The 23483-nt window shown below is 53.4% G+C and overlaps 6 protein-coding genes across 6 annotated transcripts; 3 read left to right on the top strand and 3 right to left on the bottom strand.

Moving 5' to 3' along the window:
• Window positions 1-5624: 5624 nt before the first annotated feature.
• A1O7_08408 (uncharacterized protein) lies at window positions 5625-6488 on the bottom strand (the record flags this gene model as incomplete). Its single annotated transcript, XM_007762401.1, has 1 exon — window positions 5625-6488. One exon carries the CDS (start codon window positions 6486-6488, stop codon window positions 5625-5627), a length of 864 nt encoding a protein of 287 aa, XP_007760591.1.
• Window positions 6489-8324: 1836 nt separating this feature from the next.
• On the bottom strand, window positions 8325-9395 carry A1O7_08407 (pyruvate formate lyase activating enzyme; the record flags this gene model as incomplete). Its single annotated transcript, XM_007762400.1, has 1 exon — window positions 8325-9395. The coding sequence occupies one exon, from the start codon at window positions 9393-9395 to the stop codon at window positions 8325-8327; it is 1071 nt and encodes a 356-aa protein (XP_007760590.1).
• A 404-nt stretch (window positions 9396-9799) lies between these two features.
• Window positions 9800-10738, top strand: A1O7_08406 (uncharacterized protein; the record flags this gene model as incomplete). The annotated part of the gene is made up of 1 exon (XM_007762399.1): window positions 9800-10738. One exon carries the CDS (start codon window positions 9800-9802, stop codon window positions 10736-10738), a length of 939 nt encoding a protein of 312 aa, XP_007760589.1.
• Window positions 10739-11071: 333 nt separating this feature from the next.
• Window positions 11072-13006, bottom strand: A1O7_08405 (uncharacterized protein; the record flags this gene model as incomplete). The annotated part of the gene is made up of 1 exon (XM_007762398.1): window positions 11072-13006. The coding sequence occupies one exon, from the start codon at window positions 13004-13006 to the stop codon at window positions 11072-11074; it is 1935 nt and encodes a 644-aa protein (XP_007760588.1).
• Window positions 13007-16618: 3612 nt separating this feature from the next.
• A1O7_08404 (uncharacterized protein) lies at window positions 16619-18887 on the top strand (the record flags this gene model as incomplete). Its single annotated transcript, XM_007762397.1, has 2 exons — window positions 16619-17240; window positions 17290-18887. The coding sequence occupies 2 exons, from the start codon at window positions 16619-16621 to the stop codon at window positions 18885-18887; spliced, it is 2220 nt and encodes a 739-aa protein (XP_007760587.1).
• A 418-nt stretch (window positions 18888-19305) lies between these two features.
• A1O7_08403 (uncharacterized protein) lies at window positions 19306-22283 on the top strand (the record flags this gene model as incomplete). Its single annotated transcript, XM_007762396.1, has 2 exons — window positions 19306-19395; window positions 19446-22283. 2 exons carry the CDS (start codon window positions 19306-19308, stop codon window positions 22281-22283), a joined length of 2928 nt encoding a protein of 975 aa, XP_007760586.1.
• Window positions 22284-23483: the final 1200 nt, after the last annotated feature.

The raw sequence follows: 23483 nt of genomic DNA, 5'->3' as shown, positions 1-23483 counted from the left end.
CTGCTTCGGCCGAGCAATGTACGTTACGAGCAACGGGCGTCTTTACATGGGGCCGGGAAGGGCTCAAAAGGGAGATCCAAAATCGCAATCCTCCTAGGAGGGCGGATGTGCTACCTGCTCAGGCCCCCGTACCAGGGATAGACGACCAGTACGAGTTCATTGGAGATGCTTATTGCGAAGGATTGATGCAAGGCGAGGCCCGGTCAATTCCGAAGCTGCTTGGTGAAGCGCACAATATCATTATCGTAAAAAGGGATGGTTGCGCGAGTTGAGGCAGTTGGAATAGCCCCTTCTGGCAAGGTGATGAACTCCACCGCACTTCTTTGACCATCTTTTATTGTGCTGATCCGACTAGCAGTCTTGTTCGCCGAGGCATGACTATGTTTTGAGCATCTCGCATGCAGCAGAGTAATGTACTGTGAGCGCCCTGCGGATCCAAGTCTTCACTTCAACCCAGCCGTCTACCTTGGCAGACATGCTTAAACACGAATCGTCTGCATGCATCTTAACAGATCTCGGCCTACAGACATGATTTCAGTCTTGGAACCTTGATTCTCCCATGACAAGACACCTGCAACATAGCATCAATACCGCGCCCCAGCTGATCCAGTCGAAGCCGTATCTTCGAAATACAAGTACTAGATTCATCGGCCTCGACTACTCCAGCAGCCGTACATCTCGTGCTTTTTTTCGCCAAGATCAAAAGCAATTGAAGATTTCTCCTATCAAATCATGTACCCTTTTCGTAACCTGTAACTCTACAAGCTAGCTACGTCGTGGGGCATAGGAAAACAACAACCGTCATTGCTCATAAGTTCTCTTGGCACAATTGCCACATTGCAGGCCTTGACAAGGCTCTATTCTGCTCCAAGATCACCGGATACCGGTCAGGAGCCTTTCCTCTGGGAGAAAATGCAGTAGAAAGTTCTTGACCTGGGTCCGATTGCGTTTTCTCCGTTTCTCGTCTTTTACTTTTACTCCCAATTACTAGTAAGCATCGATAGTTCTGTCACCCCCATGGTCGACGAAGCTTCAAAACCGCTCTCTGTGCGTGACATGGTCGACCTTAACTAGATCACGAGAGCAAGGCAGAGACCAGCCAACGACACCGAAAGAGCTACCAGGAACAGCTCATATCTTTGCATCCTCGATATGTTTCGAATATTCGCCCCTCCATCTGCTTCCGTGAAAGGAGTGTCTGGCGCAAGCACGGGGACGTCTTGCACCTCATTAGGCCCGTCGGGCATGTGGTTGGCATCCTCAGAAACTGTCAGCGTTTGTGTACCTTATACATGCACGGTACGTACCCCTTTCGCGGTGGCTTCGGCAAGAGCACGAACAGTATGGAGGGCATCCTGCATCGAATGTACCAGCGTTAATACTTCTTCCCCTAATATTTGCATCGTCAGCAGTTTCGCCGTCAGCAGGGCTCTCTGCGCGGAGGCGTGGTCCCTGTCCGTGGTTGGGGACGTCGTTATGGACGCCTGTTTCGACCTTGCATTGCCGATGGCTCCGGGACGCCCTTGTTTTCTGCGGCGATCCGCTGCCGGGGCTGGTGAGGACGCTAAATCAGGATCATCAATATAGGTGGGATCCTGCGTATCATTTTCATGGCCGTCTATTGACAGCCTACTGTCTTCACCCCTAACTTAGCACGTGGCCATATGTGCGTGGGTAGAGCAAGTGGATCATACCTTCTGTGTACCCGACATGACTATGAAGATAATCTACTCTCGGCCGGTGTCTCCTCGGTCTGTCGACGACATTCAACTTGTCTCCTGACTTTCCAGCCTTTCCCGGAGGTTGTGAAGCAGAGCCTCGGACTCCTCTTTTACCTTCTCGTGCTGGCATGTCGCCGGGGAGTCAGAGATAAAACACACAGTTCTTTCTTGGGTCGAAAGAAACAAGGAGGGGTTGGCGTCGGCCTTATTGTCTGCACTGCTCCACTAATGAAGCTACAGGATATCAATTGGGGTAGGGCTTGGGGAGAAGACTTGGTTTATATGTTAAGAGAGTCGAAGCCGAGTGATGGAATGAAGCTGAAGGCGGAATCACTCTTTATATACCCAGCAGAAAGCCACGAGTGTCCTTCCAAGACGAAGAACGAATACTTGCCTTTCTAAGGGGGAAAAAGGAGATGAAAATGAGAGAGGCTGGAAAGAGACAGCAGAGAAGCTCAGTGTCTGGGACCCATATCTCATTGGACGTGTACATCGCTGTACGGAAGCCTGTGAATCAACGCCCCGAACTGCTGAGGGCCCTGGATAGGGTCCGGAATGGGTGTGTTTGTTGTCGTTTCAGTAGTTGGGGACGGATGCCACTGGATTGGATTTCTGCTGCTCTGTCTGAAGAAATCCTGTCACACGAGTGCCAACGCAGAGGAACCTTTGTTTTTGTCTTTTCAGTAGGAGGCTGGGAGCTGCGAGTATCTGCAAGTCGAAGAGACGTCGGGATCCAATAGATGGGTTTCCTGACAATAACGCGTCACCCAGGCTGCAAACCCAATCTAAAGCAATGGGGTCTTAGCATCGACCAGAACAGAGCAGACAGGCAGCAAGCATCCAGGCTTTTCGCGTCATATATGTACCTTTTTAGCCCTAGCAATGAGCAAAGGTGCTCACCTTTTTCTGCACAGTGTGAGACAGTTCTCGGCCTCGACGTCTCCATACTTGTAGGCTCCTGAAAAGGAGTTAGGGAATGTATTCAGAAACTTACTAGCGTGGCTTCTGTCCATTGTTCGTAGGGAATTACTACGTTGCCATGCGATCAAGCATGCCTTCCCCGCCCATGGGTTGACCGACGTGGTAACCAGGGATAAGCGCGAAAGGTGACGTGATTGGCCAGGCTGATCTCGAGGCGTGTAGGAGGTGGGGGTATTCACGCTCGGACCACGCTCCCCGTCGCCTCCTGAAACAGGCTAGATGGGTCATGGCAGCCCCCTCCCAGCCAGTAGGACTATGCTGTGGTTTTCCTGTGGAATTACCGTTCATCGCAACTCGTGCTGATTCGGCCCTGGACCCGTCTACCCCAACGCGGAAGCGCGGGAGGCTTTTGACCCCTTCCGCCTCCAGTTCTAAAGTGGCGCACCGTAAACGAATATTGTCGTCACCATCAGTATAACCCAGCTTGGGAGGTAATAGCATCAAGATGGGAAGAGAAAAGAGAGCTGCTGCTGGTGAGTTGCATTGGGTGTGCAAAGTCCACTGTTGGATGATTTTAAACAAGACCAGAATATCACCAGTTTTTCCGACATAAGGCTGAGAGCATGCTGGTCGGAGAAAAGAGCCTGCCAGCCTGATGAGAAACCCGCACCCTGTCACAGGTCGAAAAGATCTGGATTGAGAAATTCCACGACATCAATATTGGGATAGGTCGATTCTGTCAACTGCACGGCGTTTGGCTACTGCGGCATGATCCCTGGAGAGGATGAAAGGAGGCGTGGCCGCGACCAGGGCAGGCCTCCCTTGGCACCACCATTCTCTCTAAAAGGGCAGGGTCGACCCGCGTTCTCACCGACACAACTTTCCTGGTGCTGGAGATCTCATCCCCTGCTTTTTCTTTCGGCTTTGACTATTTCCATTTCACGCCGGTGACTCTGTCCGCAATATACGGCATTTATGCCCCCTATATTCTCCTCAATATGCCTGATATTACGATCAGAGACTGCCTGACTTCCCTGGGTTTCTCCTACCCCTCGACACCCTACACAACCGTCAAGCGTGACATATCAGCCTTTCTTAGAGCCTCTGTCGATCTCCCATGGGCAGAAGACGAGATGCTCCGTCACACGGCGGACAGATATCTGGCCCATACGCAAGGTCAGCAGGCATCTAATCCACGGAACCCAGACATCGCTATGCTGCTTCATTGGGAGACTGAGGAAAAGCGGACTGAAAAGCAAGACCTAATCTGCGACGTCATGAAGCTGATGCAGAAGAATGCTCTCGAGACTATACACAAAAAAGCATGTACTGGCTGCAGGATCCATCCACTGCCGATCACATCTGCCTCTCCCACAACCACAGCCGCAGCCACAGTCTCAGTTCGTCAGAGCCCCCTTTCAAACAAGTCAGGGCCCTTGCCGTGGCTGCAGAGCGATGTAGAACGTGAGGGCATCGCGTCTGGCTTGCCATTACCAGAAGAACGACTGTCCTCCCATGGTAAGCAATGAACCCGTGCAGTTCCCTCCGCGACTTTGATGAACCTGGCCTGACGAGTCGAAGAATCAACCAGGTCCCCGTATTCTCCATCGCGTCGCTCTGCCAGTATCTCGTCTGTGCTCCCATGGGCGGACGATCCTTATGATCCGGACTACACGGACGCCAAGCCACCTCGAAAACGGAAGCGCCTCACCTCTACGTCACACCTGCGTGGCAAACTACCTCAATCCCGTGTTGATAAGAGAGAATCGGCAGCACGCGACGTGCAAGGCACCATCCTGGTAGCGGCAAGCCCTCGAGCAACCACCACCCCAGGTCTTGATCAACAACCACCACAACCCTCCGAAGCCGAGGAGCCTCAGAAACCACAGCAACCCCTCGTTCAAGCCGAGGACCAGCAAGAGCAACAAACCTCTGTCCAAGTCGAGGATCCTCAAGCACGAATTGATCCTGTTCCAGACGTATCCACGTCATCGTCGGACTCTTCCTCACCAAGCCCACTTGAGCTTCGAGGCAGAAGATGGGTATTTGCGACCGCGGAAGAGAAAATAAATGGACTCGAGGCCGCCAGAGCTCAACAGCTTGCCCTGTTGGAGTCGTTTGTACAGGAAAGGGGCGACGACAATCAAGTTAGATCTCTAGCAACCATGCTTTCCCACCATTCCAAGACTCTGGACATGTGGTTGACACAGGTGGCCCGCGAAAAGGAGGCCCAAACACTCGTGTCGGCACTCACCCGTCAGTTGGATATAGGAGAGTCGCTGTTGCGTGAGACATGCGGGGATGACAAGGCCTTGCTCCGCAGGCGGATTTGGGAGCTCGACTCACAGACTGAAAGATGCTTTGTCGAAAACGGAGGGGATCCTGTGCGTTGAGAAGACGGATATGTATTTTGGCTGCGTGCATGTGCAGCGTGTTTCTTGGAGTAACGTCGGCGTCTTTCAACGGTGGCGTATATCTGCTTCGTGCCCGAGGTTGATATACATATAAATAAGAACAAGAGTGCATTATGGTATATCCTTATATGAAGTATTGGCCATTTAAATCCTGGAGCTAAAAAATATGAACTGTAGTCTATACTGAACCCTTATGGATAAATCGGACAATGTGCCTAGGTTATAGGCGGTTCCGCTAAGTGGCAAGTTGCAGGCAAGTTACGGTTCTAAACATACAAAAGGTCCTAGACATTCGCTCGCTATCTCATGCACTGTTTGTTCACTAATCCAGCAATCCCGCTCAATTGCCCCGACGGTCATTCAAAATGTGCAGCATGACCCAATAGCCATTATCGACGTGGATGTGCGTGTCTCGACGGGTCACGAAGGGTTTGGCTCGATTGCCATGTGGTAATTTTCGGGGGGAAATTTCCCTCCTTCTTGAATATTGCATATATATTTTAGGGGCTACAATGCTTGATGAAATTCCTGGAACTCGTATTCGGAGACATGAGTATCCACGGACCCTCTAGTTCAATTCCTCCCCCTTTCTGGCCAACTTTTGAAGTCTAAGCGCGGCGCTCTCATGATCCAGACGCCTCAGGCGCTTTGACAGATCGACTACCGATTCCGGCACATGGTCTAGTTCCTGAATTTGAGAAATGCGCATGTTGCTGACAGCCTCCGCCAGATCGATACGCTGAGCAGCCGGAAAGCCTCGAGGAGCGTTCAAATCGTACGGAGAGACGGTATTCGTCGGACTGATCTCCACGCCGTCGAAGACGTGCTTTGGACCAGCGCTTTCCTGGAGTGCCTCCGTGTCAGCTAGTCGTGGGACATGCACGGGTCGTAGGACGGGGGTCCGTGGGAGGTATCCAACGACCGGATGGTGCTGGCTTTGCACATGCAGAGGATGCACAATTAGCGCTGGAGTCGGCGGTTGTGGTACGTTCGACAGTGTCGACGCTGACCAGTCGTGTCTGCACGGAGCGCTGGCAAGATGTTCAGGGCAGGCATTCTCGAGGCCGTAGAGTTGTGGAGCGCTGTGCCGCCACTGTCGTTGCTGGAGGGCTTGCATCTGCAGGGTTATAGCCGCCAGACGGTCCCCGAAGGCTGCCAAGTTCCTCGCGCACCGGTTGAGTCGGGACCGTCGCTTTCGGATGCTTTTCTTCAGAGAAGTGATAGAGACTGGGGTAGAAGTGTTGGGGCGGCCCGAGAATTCATCCTCTCGAACCTCCTCAAGCTTGCTTTCATTCCTACGGATCTCAGACGTCAGTTTTCGGTGAAGTGCCCTTGCAGCGTCTATTCGTTCGCGTATGTAATCCGCTTCCTGGCGGATATGGGAATGCGGAGCTGTGGCTAGGGTGGGTACTATGCCCGCACCGAAGGGCATGAGATCTCGGCGAGAAATCATTTCGGCGACGAGGTGGAACTTGTACTCCAGTCGATGGAAGGGAAGGACTGCAAGTGGACGCGGCCATCGTCTTCCAGATACGGCTTCTGGCCGGTTTTGTGCACTTGAAAGTCTTAGTCTCTTTGTCCTGGTACAAAGAAATAAGTCGACCAATCAGACCTGGTGCAATAAAGATATCGTGGGGATTGTCGAGTCCTGCGAAAGAATGAAGCTTTGACCACCTGGCAGTCGTCGAATGCATTGTGATGCCTCGATGGCGGCTTTGATGGCGTGTCACTGTCAAGCATGGACCACCTGAATCACGGCTCAAATTAGGAGAGTAAAGTAATGTATGGGACGTCGTAGAGCGGGGAGGTTGTGATGTGCGGCTGGAGGTAGTATGCTCCTCATACACGATGTGATCCACTTGGTCGGACCATTACTTTCGGACCAGGAATGCTATTGCTGGGTCATGCTTCTGCTGCGACCTGACCTGACCGGGCTGGACAATGATGTGAACCATGCAGAAAGAAGTCCCCTCATCAGCCCTCAGGATGGATGCCGTAAAGCGGAGTCCGATCTGCTTTCTATTTCGGTGTCGGACGACGAGTAGCACACGCCGTAGTACGATATACTCTGACCTCCATGGTCTCTCTAATGAATACTACGTGAACTACCTAGCTATGCAGGAGCCCGGTCAGGAGAAAGCGGACCTCACACGGAACGGGTTATGTAAAGTTGATATAAGCATATTTCTGGCCACCAACAGTTATCAAGCGGGTCACCGTTAGTGTCTGAAAGGTTCCCACAAAATAAGCCAGCACCATCATAGTGTGATCTTCGTCTATACTAACTCTAACTCTAAAAGCCCTGGTCGAAGGACTGAGACCCACCTTTATAGTCGACCTGGAGACTTTCAGCTAGCGATGAAGTCTACTTAGGAGGTCCTACACGCGGTCTTGGGCAGGCCAGGTCACGAGTCACCAAAAGGAGACTCACCACGTTCATTCGACAATTCGACAACTCGAGGGAGCGCAAGGAGAGCCCAGCCTGGTCACGATATGTTACGTGACATACTGTTTTGGCTCGGTTGGCCCGGAGGCCCAGGGCTCCGAGGGCGCAGGGCACGAAGAGCGCGCAGAGCGCTCAGGGCACCAGGGGGATATCTTCCCTCATTATCAGCCGGTATAGACACACTCTCTCGTAGCCATCTCGTGTCAAGTATGTACTCATACCAACCTTTGAAAGTACTTATCCAGTTCGTACCAAGCCGTCTGCTGTACCCTGTCTTGTTCCCGTACATGTATCCTCCATACCCCTTCATAGAGCCTTGTGGCTGGAGACCTGACCTTCACTGGTCAGCCGAAAGGAGCAGCGCCGACAGGAGGTTCTCCGAAACGTCAGAACCAATAACGCCCTGGACCTGTAACCTTGACAGAGCGTCCCTGCCACCATCACCTCGATCATCCTCGTCTACTCCATGGAGAGAGTTGCCAGTCAGCAATACTCGGGTGTACGTGGCCTAGCAGCTGTTCTGAGATTGCTTGAGTGGTAATTGTTCCCAAAACTGCGCAGAGCTTCGAGCACTGTTGGTTCCCATTCGTGGGAGAATGGCACCAAGCCAAGGTGTACACAGGACCCTGCTTCTATTGAGTCAGCGCGACTCTCGACGTTCTTTCCGTGACAGAATTTCCTTGCCTCGTGCCGCGATTCTCTCGAATTGGTGCTAGTCGTACCATGAGAGGTTGTGGCGGAACGGAGTTATGACTTTGACATTCTTGAAAGTAAGATATCAGCCGCCCGCAAAATCACTCATCGCAATACGCCGGAACCTCTTCAGATATTGAACCCGCCATGTCTGGCCGCTTCTGCAAATCTCCAGAGTCCAGCGTCCTTTGCTGCCTTCTGCACGACACCGACCTCGTCGAGCTTGACGGGTCGATTGATCTCACTGTATCGTTTCTCGCCACCCCGCTCGCCCTTTGACCCTCTCCTCTCCTTTCCAACATGAGCAGTCGGGAAATACTGCTCCATGATGTTCACAAAGACATCCTTGCCCAACGTGCCCGCGAGCCAGTTCATGATCTGAACACCCTCGTCTTCCTTGCCCGGCATCACAAGGTGCCGCACAAGCACACCCTTTTTGGCGATTCCGTCTGCCGTAAAACACAGATCGCCAACCTGCCTATACATCTCGGTAATACTCTCCCTTGCCGCATCGGCATACGCATCCGCCTTCAAAAGCCTCTTACTCGTGGCATTTTTCCAAACCTTGAAATCCGGCAGGTAGATATCCACCAGCCCGTCCATGAGCTTCAAGCTCTCGAGACTGTCGAATGCGCTTGTATTATACACGATCGGCACGTTCAAGCCCATCTCTCTCGCGTGTAATATCGACAATGCAACCTGCGGAACCACATGCTCAGGGGTGACAAAGTTGATGTTATGTACACCGCCCACTTCCTGGAGTTTGACCATCCACTCGGCCAGTTCCTCTGGTGTCAAATCGAAGCCCACCTTTTGATGCGCGATGTCGTGATTCTGGCAGAAGACACAGCGCAGATTACAACCACTGAAGAACACGCTCCCGCTGCCGTTGTGGCCTTGAAGGCAGGGTTCCTCGCCAAAATGAGGTGCAATGGTTGATACCTTGACGGTTTCCGCGCCAATCAGGCAGTGGCCCGTGGTTTCGTAGCGGTTGACGTTGCACAAGCGCGGGCAGAGATTACATTGTCGGAGATGCGCGTAGGCAGCGGAGCGCTTTTTCGCGGCATCGGCGGAGGAGAGGAAGTGGTAGCGGGGAATATAGTTGTCGAGGAGGAAGGGCGGGGCGAGGTGCAGAGCTCGTCGAGGTGCACACAAGCCCCGCCGCACGACTGCGGGTTTAACGAGGAAGGATTTGAACATCTCCACGAGATGGACAGGACCCTCCCATCCTCGTTTTCCGCCGGCGTGAATCGTATGTTTGCAGTGGTTAGCGAGAGGGACAAACAGACGGAGGGGAAGATCAGAGGAAAGCAGTTTTCTGACTAGCGAGACCGGTGCAATGATTCAAAAATAGTATGATGTCATCCGCCCCCCCCCCCCCCCCCCCCCCCCCCCCCCCCCCCCAAAACGGGCAATGGATCGCACTGTGGCACGTTCACCAAGTCAATTCTCCAAATCGGGCTTCAAAAGTCCACATAATCCGCATACACCTCCAGGTTGTGCTTGATTGCATGCGGTGGGCCAGGGAGCTCCAGGCCATATTTCATGAGCTCCTCCGCCGTCAGCAACTCCCTTGTCTCTCTCTCACCACCGCCTCCCTCATAATGCGGCCCATAATCGCCGTCCCCATCACCCTTCTCCTCATCATCCGCTCTTACACTCGCCGGTCGCTCACCATCCCCGGCATCCTCACCGCAGCCCTCACGGCAACGATCCACGCCTCGCATCCATCGGCCCTCCCATTCACTCTGCTCTGCGTCTTCTTCCTCCTCGGCACCACCGCCACCAAAGTAAAGCATGAGGTGAAAGCCAAGCTCACCTTATCGAGTAGCGGCAGTTCTGGGGGAGAGGGACCACGGACAAGCATCCAGGTATTGGCGAATAGTGGGTGTGCGAGCATCCTGTGCGCCGTGCATCTCTGGCTTTACGGGGGCGGCGACGTGCCCGCGTGGGTCAGCGGCGGCAGCAAGAAAGCTAATATACCAGATGTTTTGTTATTTGGGATTATGGCCAATTATGCGGCGGTCACGGCGGACACTCTGTCGAGTGAATTGGGGATCTTGTCAAAATCTCAGCCGGTTTTGATCACGCATCCGTGGCGGGTTGTTCCAAAGGGGACAAACGGCGGCGTCACGCTGGCAGGATTGCTTGCAGGCGTGGGTGGTGGTTCTGCCGTTGCGGCGACGAGCATCTTGTTCCTCACTTCTGCGGGGTCAAACCTGAATATCGTCGGGACGTTTCTGGTGCTTACGGCCCTAGGTGCGATCGGGACTCTCCTCGACTCGCTCTTTGGTGCTGTACTGCAAGCATCAGTTGTTGACCGCCGTACGGGCAAGATTATTGAAGGCGCAGGCGGAGTGCGGGTCCTCGTCAAGTCAAAGTCGAAGCCTCATACGCAGTCGCAGGAGCATGCCAGAAAAGACAGTGGTGAAGAGAGCCGGCTTGTCAATACTGGCGCCGACATTCTGGACAACAACCAGATCAACCTACTCATGGCGTCCATCGTGAGTATTACGGGCATGGCTGTGGGAAATCTGTTATAGACATAGAATGGAGCTGGCAAACGCGAACAAGAAGTTCAATGATCAGTCATGGTGATATTAGATTGGTCTTTTCTTTTTCGTCAACCGAGGCGTCATGCCTATATTGTTACCATTATTCGCCGGATATCTGTGGTCCGCGTAGATTTCCTTCGTGTATTCCGTCCATCCAGGGAGGGCTCTTTTCCCTTTGAGCAAACTCCATCTAACCAAATCGTAAGTTTTGTGCGGGTATCATGATCGTAGCAGAATCCAAGCCCAAGTTCTTTCCCAATCAAGCGCTGATTTTCCACCAACACCAACACCAATTCTTCCAGCTGTCGTTTGCTTTGAGCCTTAGATAACAAGCAAGAGAAGAAGCATAGCAAGCAAAGTCAACCCAGCGAGGCCAGAGACAGAGACATGAGCCTGGGTTGATGCATTATTGTCCAGTGCTGCGGACTGTGTTGCAGACGCGGTGGCGGATGTTGATCTTGACACAGTCCTCGCTGTCTGTGTCGAGTGCGACACGGCCGTGGTAGGGACGATGGTGGTCGACTTCAGACCAACCCCGCCGGGTCCAAACGAAACCGACGAGTGACCGGAGCCCAGGCTCGTTATCACTTGAGGAGCATTCGGCCCTATGCGGTAAGTCGTGCCGCTGATAACTGCTTCAGTGCCACCGACGGAGAACGTTAAGCCTTCGGCGGTAACAACCACAAACGGTGAGCCGCCTGGCGCAAGGGTAGTGCTGGCCAGCCCGACTCCCAATGGACCGAATGACACTGTCACATGCTCGCGGCCAAGGGTGGCAGTCACTTCAGGCGCATTTGAGCCAACACGGTAGGTGGTCCCACCAACAATAGCCACAGTGCTCCCGACTGAAAAAGTCAGACCCTCCGTTGTGTATATCACAAAAGGCGCGGCCGTTACGCCACCAGGAGCTACAGTTGTGCTGGGTAGTCCAACCCCGCCGGCGCCAACCGAGATGCGCGTCCCTTCGACAGTGACGGTAGTGGCTGGCGCGCCTGATCCAATTCTGTATGTCGTTCCAGATATGATCGCCGCTGTGGGTCCAACGGTAAGTGTCAAGTCACCCACGGTCGTGGTAATCGTGCCCGTGGCCACGGGAGTCACCAATTGCTCTCGTTGAGCCTGGACCAGCGTGATGGTGGCAGAAGGAGCCACGATCTGAGAAGGCTGAAGAGTAAAAACGACACCAGAAACCTGTACCGTAGTAGGTGCCAGATTGGGAATCGCGAAGGTTTGACTACCGATTGCCACGCTGTTGGACGGCAAAACGACAACAGGTACGCCGCCGAGCGAGGTTGTCAGAGGTGTGGCGGCGGGCCCCGGGACAGCAGTAGCTGGCGAAGGAGCTATGAAGGGTGAATTGATGATCGAAGCAATGATGTTACCGAGGCCTAGTGTTGTTGGTGTGTCGGTGTTGACCACTAGTGACCCTCCAGTCGAACCTGGACTTTGAATAGAAGCGAAGGCATCGGGCGAGAAAGATGCAGTGTTTCCACTGCCACCATTGCTCGCACCACTACCGCCGCCAGAATTACCCTTGTTGCTTCCATCATTGCCAGGCTGATTGTTGTTACTGCCACCACTGCTGCCCCCGTTGTTGTTGCCCCCGCCATTGCTACTGCCACCACTGCTGTCCCCATTGTTGTTGCTGCCGCCATTGTTACCGCTGGAGCCATCATTAGTACCACCGCCACTATTCGGGGAGGGAGTCGGGGTCTGAGTGGGGAAGTTGAAATTAATGTCCAGTGAGCTCGTCGGTGGCACGACCACAGTCACTGGTGTCTTTTTGGTGACAACAACAGTGCTAGTATAATCGACACTAGAATAGACCTCGGACGAAGATGCGGGCGCCGGGGCTCCGAACGGAGAGTCCGGAGGAGCTGAAACAATCGCAGGTGTCGCGTTAGGTGACATCAAAGGCCTCGATGCGCTCGCGACCAGCGGAACCTTCGGATTCGTGTTGGTTGAGGCGATGGTGCTCATAAGAGGAATGAAAGACTGGTCCATGGGCATAATCGTCGCTGAGCAGGCTGGTAAAGGAGTGATCAGTGTAGGGGTATCCGTCACGGAAACATTACTGGCGGTCACAGTGACATCAAAGCCTTCTGTGACAGTAACATAGACAGTAGGAGGTACCGTACCATAGTACGTGACCGAGCCAGTGCAGGTGGCTAAAGGCGTCGTGGCGTTCAGATCGATAGATGTTGAATAGTTCGTGAAAATGCCTGTAAACGATGGTAATCTTGGTGGAGTCTTCATTGGGGGCCGGCTCGAAATGGTAAATTCCGACAAGTTGGTTGTGATGTCGGCGTCGCTGAAGGTTAGTGTAGATGCCAAGGGAATTGAGATGCCGACGGAGCTAGGGGAACAGTCTGGGTCTTTCGAATCGCATTCCGATGAAGGCAGTGGTGGAGTGGTGATTCGAGGACCGAAGTCTGTGCTAGGCCCAGCTATTGGCGAACCGGAGCTGGAGAAAGTCGGACGAGAGTCGCCATGGTCGATATCCGCCGGGGGAAGCGGTGGAGAAATCGCTGAAGGACTCGAAATCGAGCCGGAGAAAGCTGAGTCATATGGGTCGCTTGGATCGTCGCCTGACGGCAGAAGTTGAGAAGGAACGATTGAAGGGCCCGAGGCTGAGGTGGTTGTACCTGCGAAGGGCGTGGTGCTGGAAGTGACTGTTGGTACCGTGGAGGACCATGTTGTACTGGAGAGGATCGTGTCGCTTGGATAACTGAGACCGAATAGTGAGGGAGGGTTTGGTGGTGGCAATATCGAGGGACTTGGAATTGTGCTCAATGGAACGGTCGATGAGGCAATTGGCCCACTGCTGGGCGAAGTCACTGCCGAGACTGCTGAGGTCGATGCGAAACTGGTCGAATCGGTCGTTGTCAATGAGGCGACGTCCAACTGTGAAAATGTTCCATTCGAGTAGGGCAGATCTCTGTGCATGAATCTGAGCGGCACCACCTTGTCTGAGGTGTCTAGACCCAAGGCAGTCGACAGTCTAGCGGCTAGCAGAACGAGCGACAAAGTTGTATGCATCTTGCCCGGGAACAATGTGCCTCCTCTTGCATCCATCAAATCTTAGCGAATGTTATTCCAATGCTGGATAGTAACGAATGACTGTGCGGAAATATAGCTGAATAGAAGCCTCTCAACCCCTCATAGCAACGAATAGGGAGTGACAAAGACTGGCGAAGTCACCGCCTGTCTGGTATTCAGAGCCCAACCGTGGTGGTGAATTGGTCGCGAACGTCCGAGATTCGACAGGCATGGAGGTAGATTTGAAGTTTGCGGATACACAAGGCCTCATGTATACGGCGTCTTCAGCATGGCTCCACTGGCAGATCGTTGACAAGTGCTGTGCAACGATCGAAACGAAGGACAAGGCCAGCAATAATGTGGACGTTGGCGACTGATGCGGGCGAGCGCAGAGGGCTGAAGTCTGTGGAAGGAAGCCAAAGGCGTGGCCGAAGACAGAGGCACAAGAGGCGGAGATGGAGAAACGAGGGAACTGCAAGGGTCAAACCCGTGACAGGCTCTCGCAGCCAGTCGTTTGTAGCCTTGGGCGAGCTCAGTGGCTCCGTTCCAGGCTTCCAAAGCTTGCAGACCTGGGACCGCTGGGCGTCGTTGGCCCTGCCAGCCTGGTTAGCTTTCGGGCTCTTCGTCATTAGTTTGGCCCCAGCCATCGTGCGATGCGTGCCAAAGCCCTTTGTGGACGTGACGATTGGCTGAATGTCGGATTGAACGGCAGCCACAATCGGCAGGTTCAATGCCTATCGATGAGCAAGCGACAGGGCCTCCCAGTTAGCTTGTGCCGGGAAATTTCTCTGAGCGAAGAACCCTGCAAGTAACAGCCTCCCCGGCCCGCCAGCCCGCCAGAGAGCCCTTCTTTGTTTGGGGAAGGGGCCTTTCGGAGCTCGCTACACGACAGAGTCGCTGATGGCTGCTCACTGGCGATGAGTTCGACCGCCATCAAATCAGACCTACTCATCTGCAGACTTACTTAACCAAAGAACTATAGAGCCTTAGTGCCCGGTGGGATCAACCCCAGTCTTAATTTGCTGTGCATCATGACAATCCGGCCATGTCCAGTATGCGAGCAGCATTTCCTACACGCAACCCTATCCTGAGACACGCCGCTGTCCCAGCAATCTTCCATATACGAAAGGTACACCGTACATTGTCTTGCTGTCCTTTGTTATTGCAATCGTTCTCCTCAATCGGTCTTCGGTTCTTCATCAATTGTTACACAACGTCTAATACAACGGACGCAACCAGGAATCCGGACCTCTGCGTATGCCGACCGGAAGGGAAGTGCCACATGTTCCTGGGTGAAAACAGACGTTGATCCCCACTCTGGCGGCCTTGTGGCATCACCACTTAATCATCCTGCTCGTGTTCGGGTCAAACACTGACAGATGTCGCACCAGGACCTCCTCGTGCGACAGGAGACATGATCATAAGGCTCTTTCGGGATCTCCGTCCATATCATGTCGGGGACGCAGCTAGCCGTCTAGAGGTCCCCGAGAGAGGGATACATTGGTGTCACGAATAATGCCACCCTCTCTGCTTGGGGGCCGAACCGGCCATAGCAGTAGAGTAGGGACAGTTGTACATATTGTAGTACTGCGTGCATCTTCCAGGCACGTCACTTCAAGTCAGGTTTGCAGAATTTGTGCAGAAGCAGATAATCTCGTCGCCGATTTGACACGCTGTGCACAATACTATGGTCTTCCCATGAAGTCGTCTACCGAAATGGGATATGTGGTCCCTCGCCGCTTCACACAGCCAGTACAACCATACAGTTAGACGCATGTGGATGCATGGTAAACATGTTAGTGAGTTCAATTGTGTGCAAAAGGCAGTGCTGCTGCTTGCAACTTGCATTAGATTCAGTGTGTGTTTCAATCGACGACTTCAAGGGTAGACCGTAGTACACTTGACTCTTAACTCGGAGCGTGTGATCGAAAACAATTGACCTGGAGAAGACCCTTGGAGGTACTCCGTACTCGTACGTACTTTAGACTGCGTCGCGCACGTGCCAACATTGAAAGGAGGAGCCCGAGCAGTTTGCGCAAGCCAAGACAACCGTCTCGGATGGCTTTGACTTTTCTTAGTTTACCGAAAGTGCTGCGGAAGGTCGCATTTGGTGGCACAGCGTCCAAAGTTCGCACTTAGTCTGTCATCGGAAGTTCTGTTGCTTTGACGTGGGAAAGCATACCTGGGGTTCACAGAGTTCCCCGGCTCTCTGTTATGTACTACTGCAGGTTCGAGTTTTCCAAGGGAGTAATATACCCGGGTAGCAATCAATGGTTTCCGATACGAGTACTCCCAGCCAGAGGGAACGTCACGGTGGTACTCTTGTGCGTCGTGCGAGGTGCATACGAGTGCTATGCCCAGTACGGAATGCCTTTCTCCGCCTTAATGAGGTGGGCACGCTTGAAACGTCCCCATCAGAGACACTGACAGGCGAATAAGGTCCAGCTCGCTCGCTGATTTGCGGGCGGCGAAGCTACTCCAGGTAAACTTGGGCCTTTCAGGCTTGGTCTCAATTTTGTTCGGCTTCCTACGAGGTGCCTGTAGGCTCCCCCACCCGCGACTCTGCAGCCGCAACGCACTCTCAGGGAGTGTCTCTTCGCTGCATCGTTGGCAGAGACGTCGTGGTTCACGTTCATACACGTCCTTGTCACGTCTATCGTTCCCGGTTGCATTTGCAGTCCACTCGCTAAATCAACCTGTCTGTATGAACCTCTTTCGGCATCATCGTCTTAAAGCATATCCCTCGAACGCGTCAAGTCTATCTCTAGACGTCGATCAAATTACACCTCGAACAACTATGCCCGCGTTCCGCACATCTGCTTCCCTGGCATGACGTGCTCGACACAACCCGGCGGCATCAAGCCTGCCTCACACTCTTTCCGCAGCAATCGTCTGATAGCGCTGGTAGTCCTATTCTCTCTGATCTCAATTGGGGCTGGGGAACCTTCACCCATCGTTGCGACAACCAGCACGGATTTCTTTGGTTACGATGGTCTGTGGTCGGCTGTCAGCATCAGAGTTGGATCGCCCGAACAATATGTTTATGTTCTTCCGAGTACACTGAGTCAGGAGACGTGGGTGGTAGGGCCGGCTGGCTGTGACGGAACCACAATCTGCGAGAACAAAAGAGGAGGCCTGTTTGCCGCGAATGAGTCAGAGTCATTCATACCTGAGGGGTTGTACGAACTCAACTACAATCCTCAACTGGGCAATGCCGGCCTTGGATACTATGGTCTGGACGCGGTGTCCTTGGACGATACGACTTCGGTGCCTGACCAAATCGTGGCCGTGGTCAATTCTACAGCATATTGGATAGGAAGCCTGGGCCTTGGTGTTCAAAACACTCGATTCAGTGGCTCCGAGAACATCTCGCCACTCTTGTCGAGCCTGATCGAGAAACGCGACGACATTCCCAGCCGTAGTTATGGCTATACTGCAGGGGCATCCTACCGTAAGTGCTCCTTGTTCGTGAGCAACAGTTTGCTAATGAAGATGCTTAGGTCTGAAGGGTGTGCCGGCTTCTTTGACGTTGGGAGGAGTTGATGCAAATCGATTCGTGCCCAATGGAATGAGCTTCTCGTTGAGCCAGGATTACGCTCCCGTCGTTGCTATCAATTCCATATCACTCTCGTCAGGCGCAGAGTCTTTACCCACAAACTGGAATTCTAACCCCCAGGCTCTTCTGGATCCCTCTCAAGCCGACCTGTTCACCATCGACTCCTCCACTCCATTTCTGTGGCTCCCCGAGCAAGCCTGCGATGCCTTTGCTAACTCCTTGAACCTTACCTACGACGAAACCCTTCAGACCTACCTCTTTCCGACCGATAGTTCCTCTTCACCTGAAGCACTCAGTGCATGGAATCTGACCTTCACATTCACTCTCAGCAACTTGCCTGGTTCCTCAAGCCAGATTCAACTCAGTTTACCTTACGATGCCTTCAATCTTCAACTCATATATCCCTTTCCTAACCTCGCCGCCAATTTCACTTCGGCGCCCACCAACTATTTTCCGCTGCGAAAAGCGGCTAATTCGACACAATATACGATTGGGAGAGCTTTTCTGCAAGAGGCCTACCTGATAGTCGATTACGAACGGAGTAATTTCTCGGTTTCGCAAGCAGTGTTTACCATGGAGGCTGTCAGCAACGTAAATCTCCTTTCGATATCCCGTCCAGTAGGAAGCACATGGCCAGGACCAGAAGGATCTGGTTCCGGACTCTCAACAGGCGCCAAGATTGGAATCGGGGTCGCAGCCGGGCTGGGGGCATTGGTGGCATTGGTCCTCATCTGGTTCTTCTGTGTCCGCAGGAAGCGTTCCTCGACCAGCCCTGGGGCAGAGAAGGAGAAGGCCAAAAGGCGGACATTGCTGGGTCGATCCGAGCGCAATCCGGATTCTCAGACGACGGTTTCGGAGCTGCTTGGTGACAAACGCCAACCTACTGAAGTGCCCGCGGATTCATCAGCCAGTCGCTTCGAGCTGTCAGGCCATACCCCGATCGAGATGCCAGCTGGCCCCGTGTCGCCAAGTTTCTTCCAAAGCAGTGACAGCACTCCAAGAGCGTCTACTCTGATGAGGAACGATCCCAGGCGACCAGCAGAGCTTGAGCACCAGAATTCGGCTGATAAAGCGGCAGAGGCAGCAGCCAGCGAGCGGTCTGGATCGCCCGTGCCTCCGTATTCTCCCGCGGAGATCAACCACCGTTCCAGCAACAGTGTCAGCCCGTACAGCGTCAGGGACAGCCGGGCCTTCGGAACTGTGTCTTCTGATGAGCCGGGCATCAGCCCCGTGGGTCATTCCAGGCAATCTAGCAACAGCAACAGTAGAAGCATGCCCAGTCCTGTATCACCAGAAATGGCTTCGCGATCACGCAATCATGTCTCGTCCGGCGAAGGCAGCTTGACGAGTCCTGGGGCAAGCACCAGCCATAACAGCCTGCTAGTACCGCAATTGGGGGCACGTCCACCATCGAGGTCGCCGAGTAGTGGAAGCAGGTTCGTCGAAGAGGGCTTGAGTACGGTGGCAGAAGAGCGAGCTAGCAGTCCACCTCCGCCTGGGCGACCAAAGAATCATAGTCCCAGGTTCAGCTGGGAACAATGAGGCTCGTCGCTGGGATGCCACTGTTTGACGAGATGATGACTCAAATGCCTGTAACGATATTCGCCCGATTGTGCTTGAGATACTTTGGGTTTTGGGAAAAGCTTGAGACCCGCGTTAGGTGTATAATACTGGGCAGGATACCAGTCCATGATATAGTATAGGACGTTATTAATTCATACGGTACTATATCTGCCTGTAGGTGCGACTTGAGTAAAATGTGAATTCCTCGCGCCCGGTACGGAGTACTTGGGTCCTATTCTGCGACACGTCTCCAACCTTTCTACGTCACCGAGGCGACCTGCATCCCGACGACGTTTTGGATAGACCACGATGAGGAACTGCTGCTAGAACCCCGAGCTGTTGGGCTTCTAGCATGGGCACTCACAGTTATCGAGACGAGTATCTGAGGTGAGCGGCGATGGCGCTCACCAGCTGGAAAGCCTTCCCTTTCTTCAGTGTCTCGCAAGTTCCAGTGCCCGCAGACGAAGACGGCTCATACATATTCGACGTAAGTCATGCAGCCCCTTCTACAGTGCTACGGCTCATGCTTCATGGCAGGACGTGGTGTCTCTCACTACAGGGGCTGATTCTCTCTTCCTTGGATCCTCCGATGGATCAGTGCGCGTTCTATCGCGCGCCCTGAAGGTCACCCGCACCTTTCAAGCTTCTGACGCCGCAGACGCTTCGGTCACCCACCTGAGACAGATTCCTGATACGTCCTTCCTCGTCACGATTTCCGAGAACCTCTCATCGGACCCGTCGCTAAAGGTCTGGGCATTGGACAAGCTGGAAAAGAAGACAGGCGCGCCGCGTTGTTTATGTACAATCGCTGTGCAGAATGGCAGACGGCAGTTTCCTGTCTCAGCTCTAGTCGTCCTGGAAGACTTGACGCAAGTGGCCGTGGGCTTCGCTAACGGCTCTGTCACAGTCATTCGAGGCGACTTCGTCCATGACCGCGGAACAAAGCAGAGGACAGTGTTCGAATCGGAGGATCCAGTCACTGGATTGGAGGTACGCCAGGGCACGACCAAGGTGCTGTATATCGCGAACACATCGAAGATATGCAGTCTCATAATATCTGGAAAGGGCCAGGGCCAACCGGTCAAGACGGTAGATAACCGAGGGTGCAATGTTGGCTGTATGACCTACGGCCGTGAGACCGAAGATGTCGTGATCGCTCGAGAGGACGCGATCTATTATTATGGCGCAAACGGGCGCGGTCCGAGCTACGCGTTCGAAGGTCCTAAGAAATGTGTCACGATCTACAAGGATTATGTCGGTGTCGTCTGTCCACCGCGAGTTGCGCAAGTCTCCAAATCCAAGACGTTCAGAAGGTTGGGTGGCGAAGAAATCGATGAGATGTTCACCAGCTCGTCATTCACGCTACTCGATACCGACCTCAAATACGTTGCTCACACGGAATCACTCCCTTCTCAGGTCAAAGAGGTCTTTGCGCAATGGAACGAGCTCTTCTTGTTGACTGTGGAGGGTAAGCTCTACAAATACCAGGAGAAGACACTCCAACAGAAACTGGAGATCCTGTATCAGCGTAACCTGTACATTTACGCCATCAACCTTGCACAGAAGTCTGGTGCCGACAAAATGCAGCAGAATATCATTTTCAGGAAATATGGCGACTACCTATATCAAAAGGGTGACTATGACACGGCCATGCAACAGTACTTGCGGGCCATCGACAACACCGAGCCTTCGCAAGTCATTAGACGGTTTCTGGACACGCAAAGAATTCACAATTTGATCGACTATCTGGAAGAATTGCACGACCACGATCGAGCGACGGCGGACCACACAACACTGTTGTTGAATTGTTATGCGAAACTCAAAGACACGGAAAAGCTAGACGCCTTCATTCGGACGCCAGGGACCGCGAAATTCGACGTGGAAACAGCGATAGCAATGTGTCGCCAGGGCGGCTATTTCGATCAGGCTGCTTATCTGGCGACCAAGCATGGCGAAAACGAACTGGTCATCGATATATTGGTGGAAGACTCCAAGAAATACGCCGAGGCCCTACAGTACATTTGGCGATTGGAACCCGCCGCAGCATACCCAGTGCTGATGAAGTATTCCCGCAGCCTTCTGGAACATTGCCCAGAAGAGACTACAAAACTCTTCATCGAGTACTACACAGGTAAATATGCCCCAAGGAAAGATGTTCCGGCTGTATCGGAGGTGCAGGCACAGACGGGAGGAGGAGCATTCCAGAGCCTGTCTGCGCTCTGGACATTACCTTTCATGAATAGATCTGCTACGACCGACGCTCTAGAAGCCCCCGAACAAGACAATGCCGCTGCTGCCGACGACGAAGATCAGACACCAAGGTACACCAAACCGCGACCAAGGAGTGCGTTCTCTTCCTTTCTTGCACACCCATCCGAGTTCATTACATTTCTCGAGGCTTTGATCCTCCAGGAGAACCTTCCGAAGGAGGATAAAACAGATCTGTCCACGACGTTATTCGAGATGTATCTTGAGGCGGCGAACAATGCAACAGGCGCTGCGGAGAAAGAGAAATGGCAGCTCAAAGCGACCAGCTTGATTGCTGACAACAAGACAGCATCTCTGGATTCCACGTCGATCGACACCTCAAACGTCTTGCTTCTATCGTCGCTCTCCAAGTTTCCAGCTGGAACGACTTTGGTTCGAGAACGCGAAGATCTCTACGCGGACATCTTCCGTTCTTTCACTTCCGCAAAGGACACATCAGGCGCTATTTCAGCACTGAGGAAGTATGGATCAAAAGATCCGTCTTTGTACCCCCTTGCGCTCGGTTATTTCTCGTCTTCGGAAGAGGTACTAAAGGCGCCCGGGGTCAAGGAAGAACTGCAGACCGTCCTCCGAAGGATTGATCAGGAGAATCTCATGGCGCCCCTCCAAGTCGTCAAGGTTCTGTCGCAAGGAGGTGCTGTCACAATGGGCCTGGTCAAGGGGTACCTCTCCGACAATATCTCTCGAGAGCGGAAAGAAATCCAGGCAAACCGGCGATTAATTGAGTCATACCGTACCGAGACTGCCTCGAAAAAAGCGGAGCTGGCAGACCTTGGCACAAAGCCTGTCGTGTTTCAAGCCCGCCGGTGTTCGTCATGCAACCGGAACCTCACCCTGCCCATGGTTCACTTCATGTGCAAACACTCGTTCCATCAGGAGTGCTTGAACAAGCCGGAAATCGGCATGGACGAGAATGACGCCAAGGTCGAATGCCCACTCTGCAAGCCCGGGAATGACACTATTCGCGCGATCCGGCGGCAGCAGGTTGAAAGCACCGAGCAACACGAGTTATTCAAGGCTGCGTTGTTTCGAAGCAATAATCGCTTTGGTACCGTGAGCGAGTTCTTCGGTAGAGGGGTCATGGCCACAGCTCCTGCCACGGATTAAAAGAGTGCTCAGCAGAGACACGTCTATCAAGTGCACAGCCTCGCCTTGATAACCATAATCGCAGCGCTGCAGGGACATGATCAGAGTGTGTATCTCAAACTACTTTTGGGCTGGATTCAGGAAGACCTATATCCGGGCTGTGGAGACAGCAAGCCGGAGAATTTCCAAGCCAGGATGTCAGGCCCCAAGGGTGTCGCACTTTTGTGCGATCGGAAGGCTCCAAATCCGAACCCTTGTCAGACAGTCTGAGACCCAACTTTCAGCCGCATCCAGCTGTACACAGGACGAGTATGTACTCGCATGCTATGGTCGCAGCAATCCTACCTCACTGCATGCATGAGATCACTGTGCCGGGACGTGGGTGACGGCACTTCCCGCCCATGCTTTGATTGCGACTCAAGCTCGTGAGCAAAGGTCGTCGTTTCTATTTGTAGCGTTTAGGGCTGCGTTGATGCGAGACTAGGCGTGTTTGTTGACGCCGCTTGGTGGGGAGTCCAGGAGCGGGGAGGAAATGAATGCATGAGGGGTCGAATACAGCATGACATGCGGCAGAGCAGCTGGAGGAGTTGAATCATTCGAGTTGTTGTGGCCGTTAGCCGAACAGAATACCCGATACGAGCTGCAAGCAGTACGCGGCCCGGCGTGAAGCAGATTCATGTGGAGGTAAACTCCGTAGGAGTCAGTGTGAGATGATGCGTCGCGCCGTGAAAGTTGCCCAGCATGGACTCTGCGTTTCAGCAGTGATGACGCGATAGCGCGCAAAGAGGAAGTGTGTCTTCTGCCTGGTCAAGCGCGCGTCCGTATGCCGGCTGTGCTGTGTACCTGTACCTTCTGTGAGGGTACCCCAGGGTGTTGTGCTTTGCGCTGCCGGTTGCCTCTCAGCACGAGCGATCAGCGTGTCGAGGACGAGGATCGCCAGTGCCGGTGGCAGTTTCACCATTTCGGGTTGTTGTTCCTCTACGCCACGTTGACTCCTCAGCGGACTAGACAAAACTTGAATCAGGTCCTGATATTCATTGCTATCACCGTTGTGTATACCATCGCGTCGGGTGCAATGAGCGCTCGACCATCATAGAGTGGCGGTACAGCATCTTTGGGCCACTGAAAATTGCAAGCAGTGGGCGTAGTCCAACGGCGGCGGCGCTGATTGATTTATCCGGGTGAGAGTCCACTGAGCAACGGCGCCCAACGAAGACGCTC

This window comes from Cladophialophora yegresii, assembly GCF_000585515.1.
Source record: "Cladophialophora yegresii CBS 114405 chromosome Unknown aczIN-supercont1.6, whole genome shotgun sequence".
Classification (NCBI taxonomy): domain Eukaryota; kingdom Fungi; phylum Ascomycota; class Eurotiomycetes; order Chaetothyriales; family Herpotrichiellaceae; genus Cladophialophora; species Cladophialophora yegresii.
This window is presented reverse-complemented; position numbering and strand designations above follow the sequence as displayed.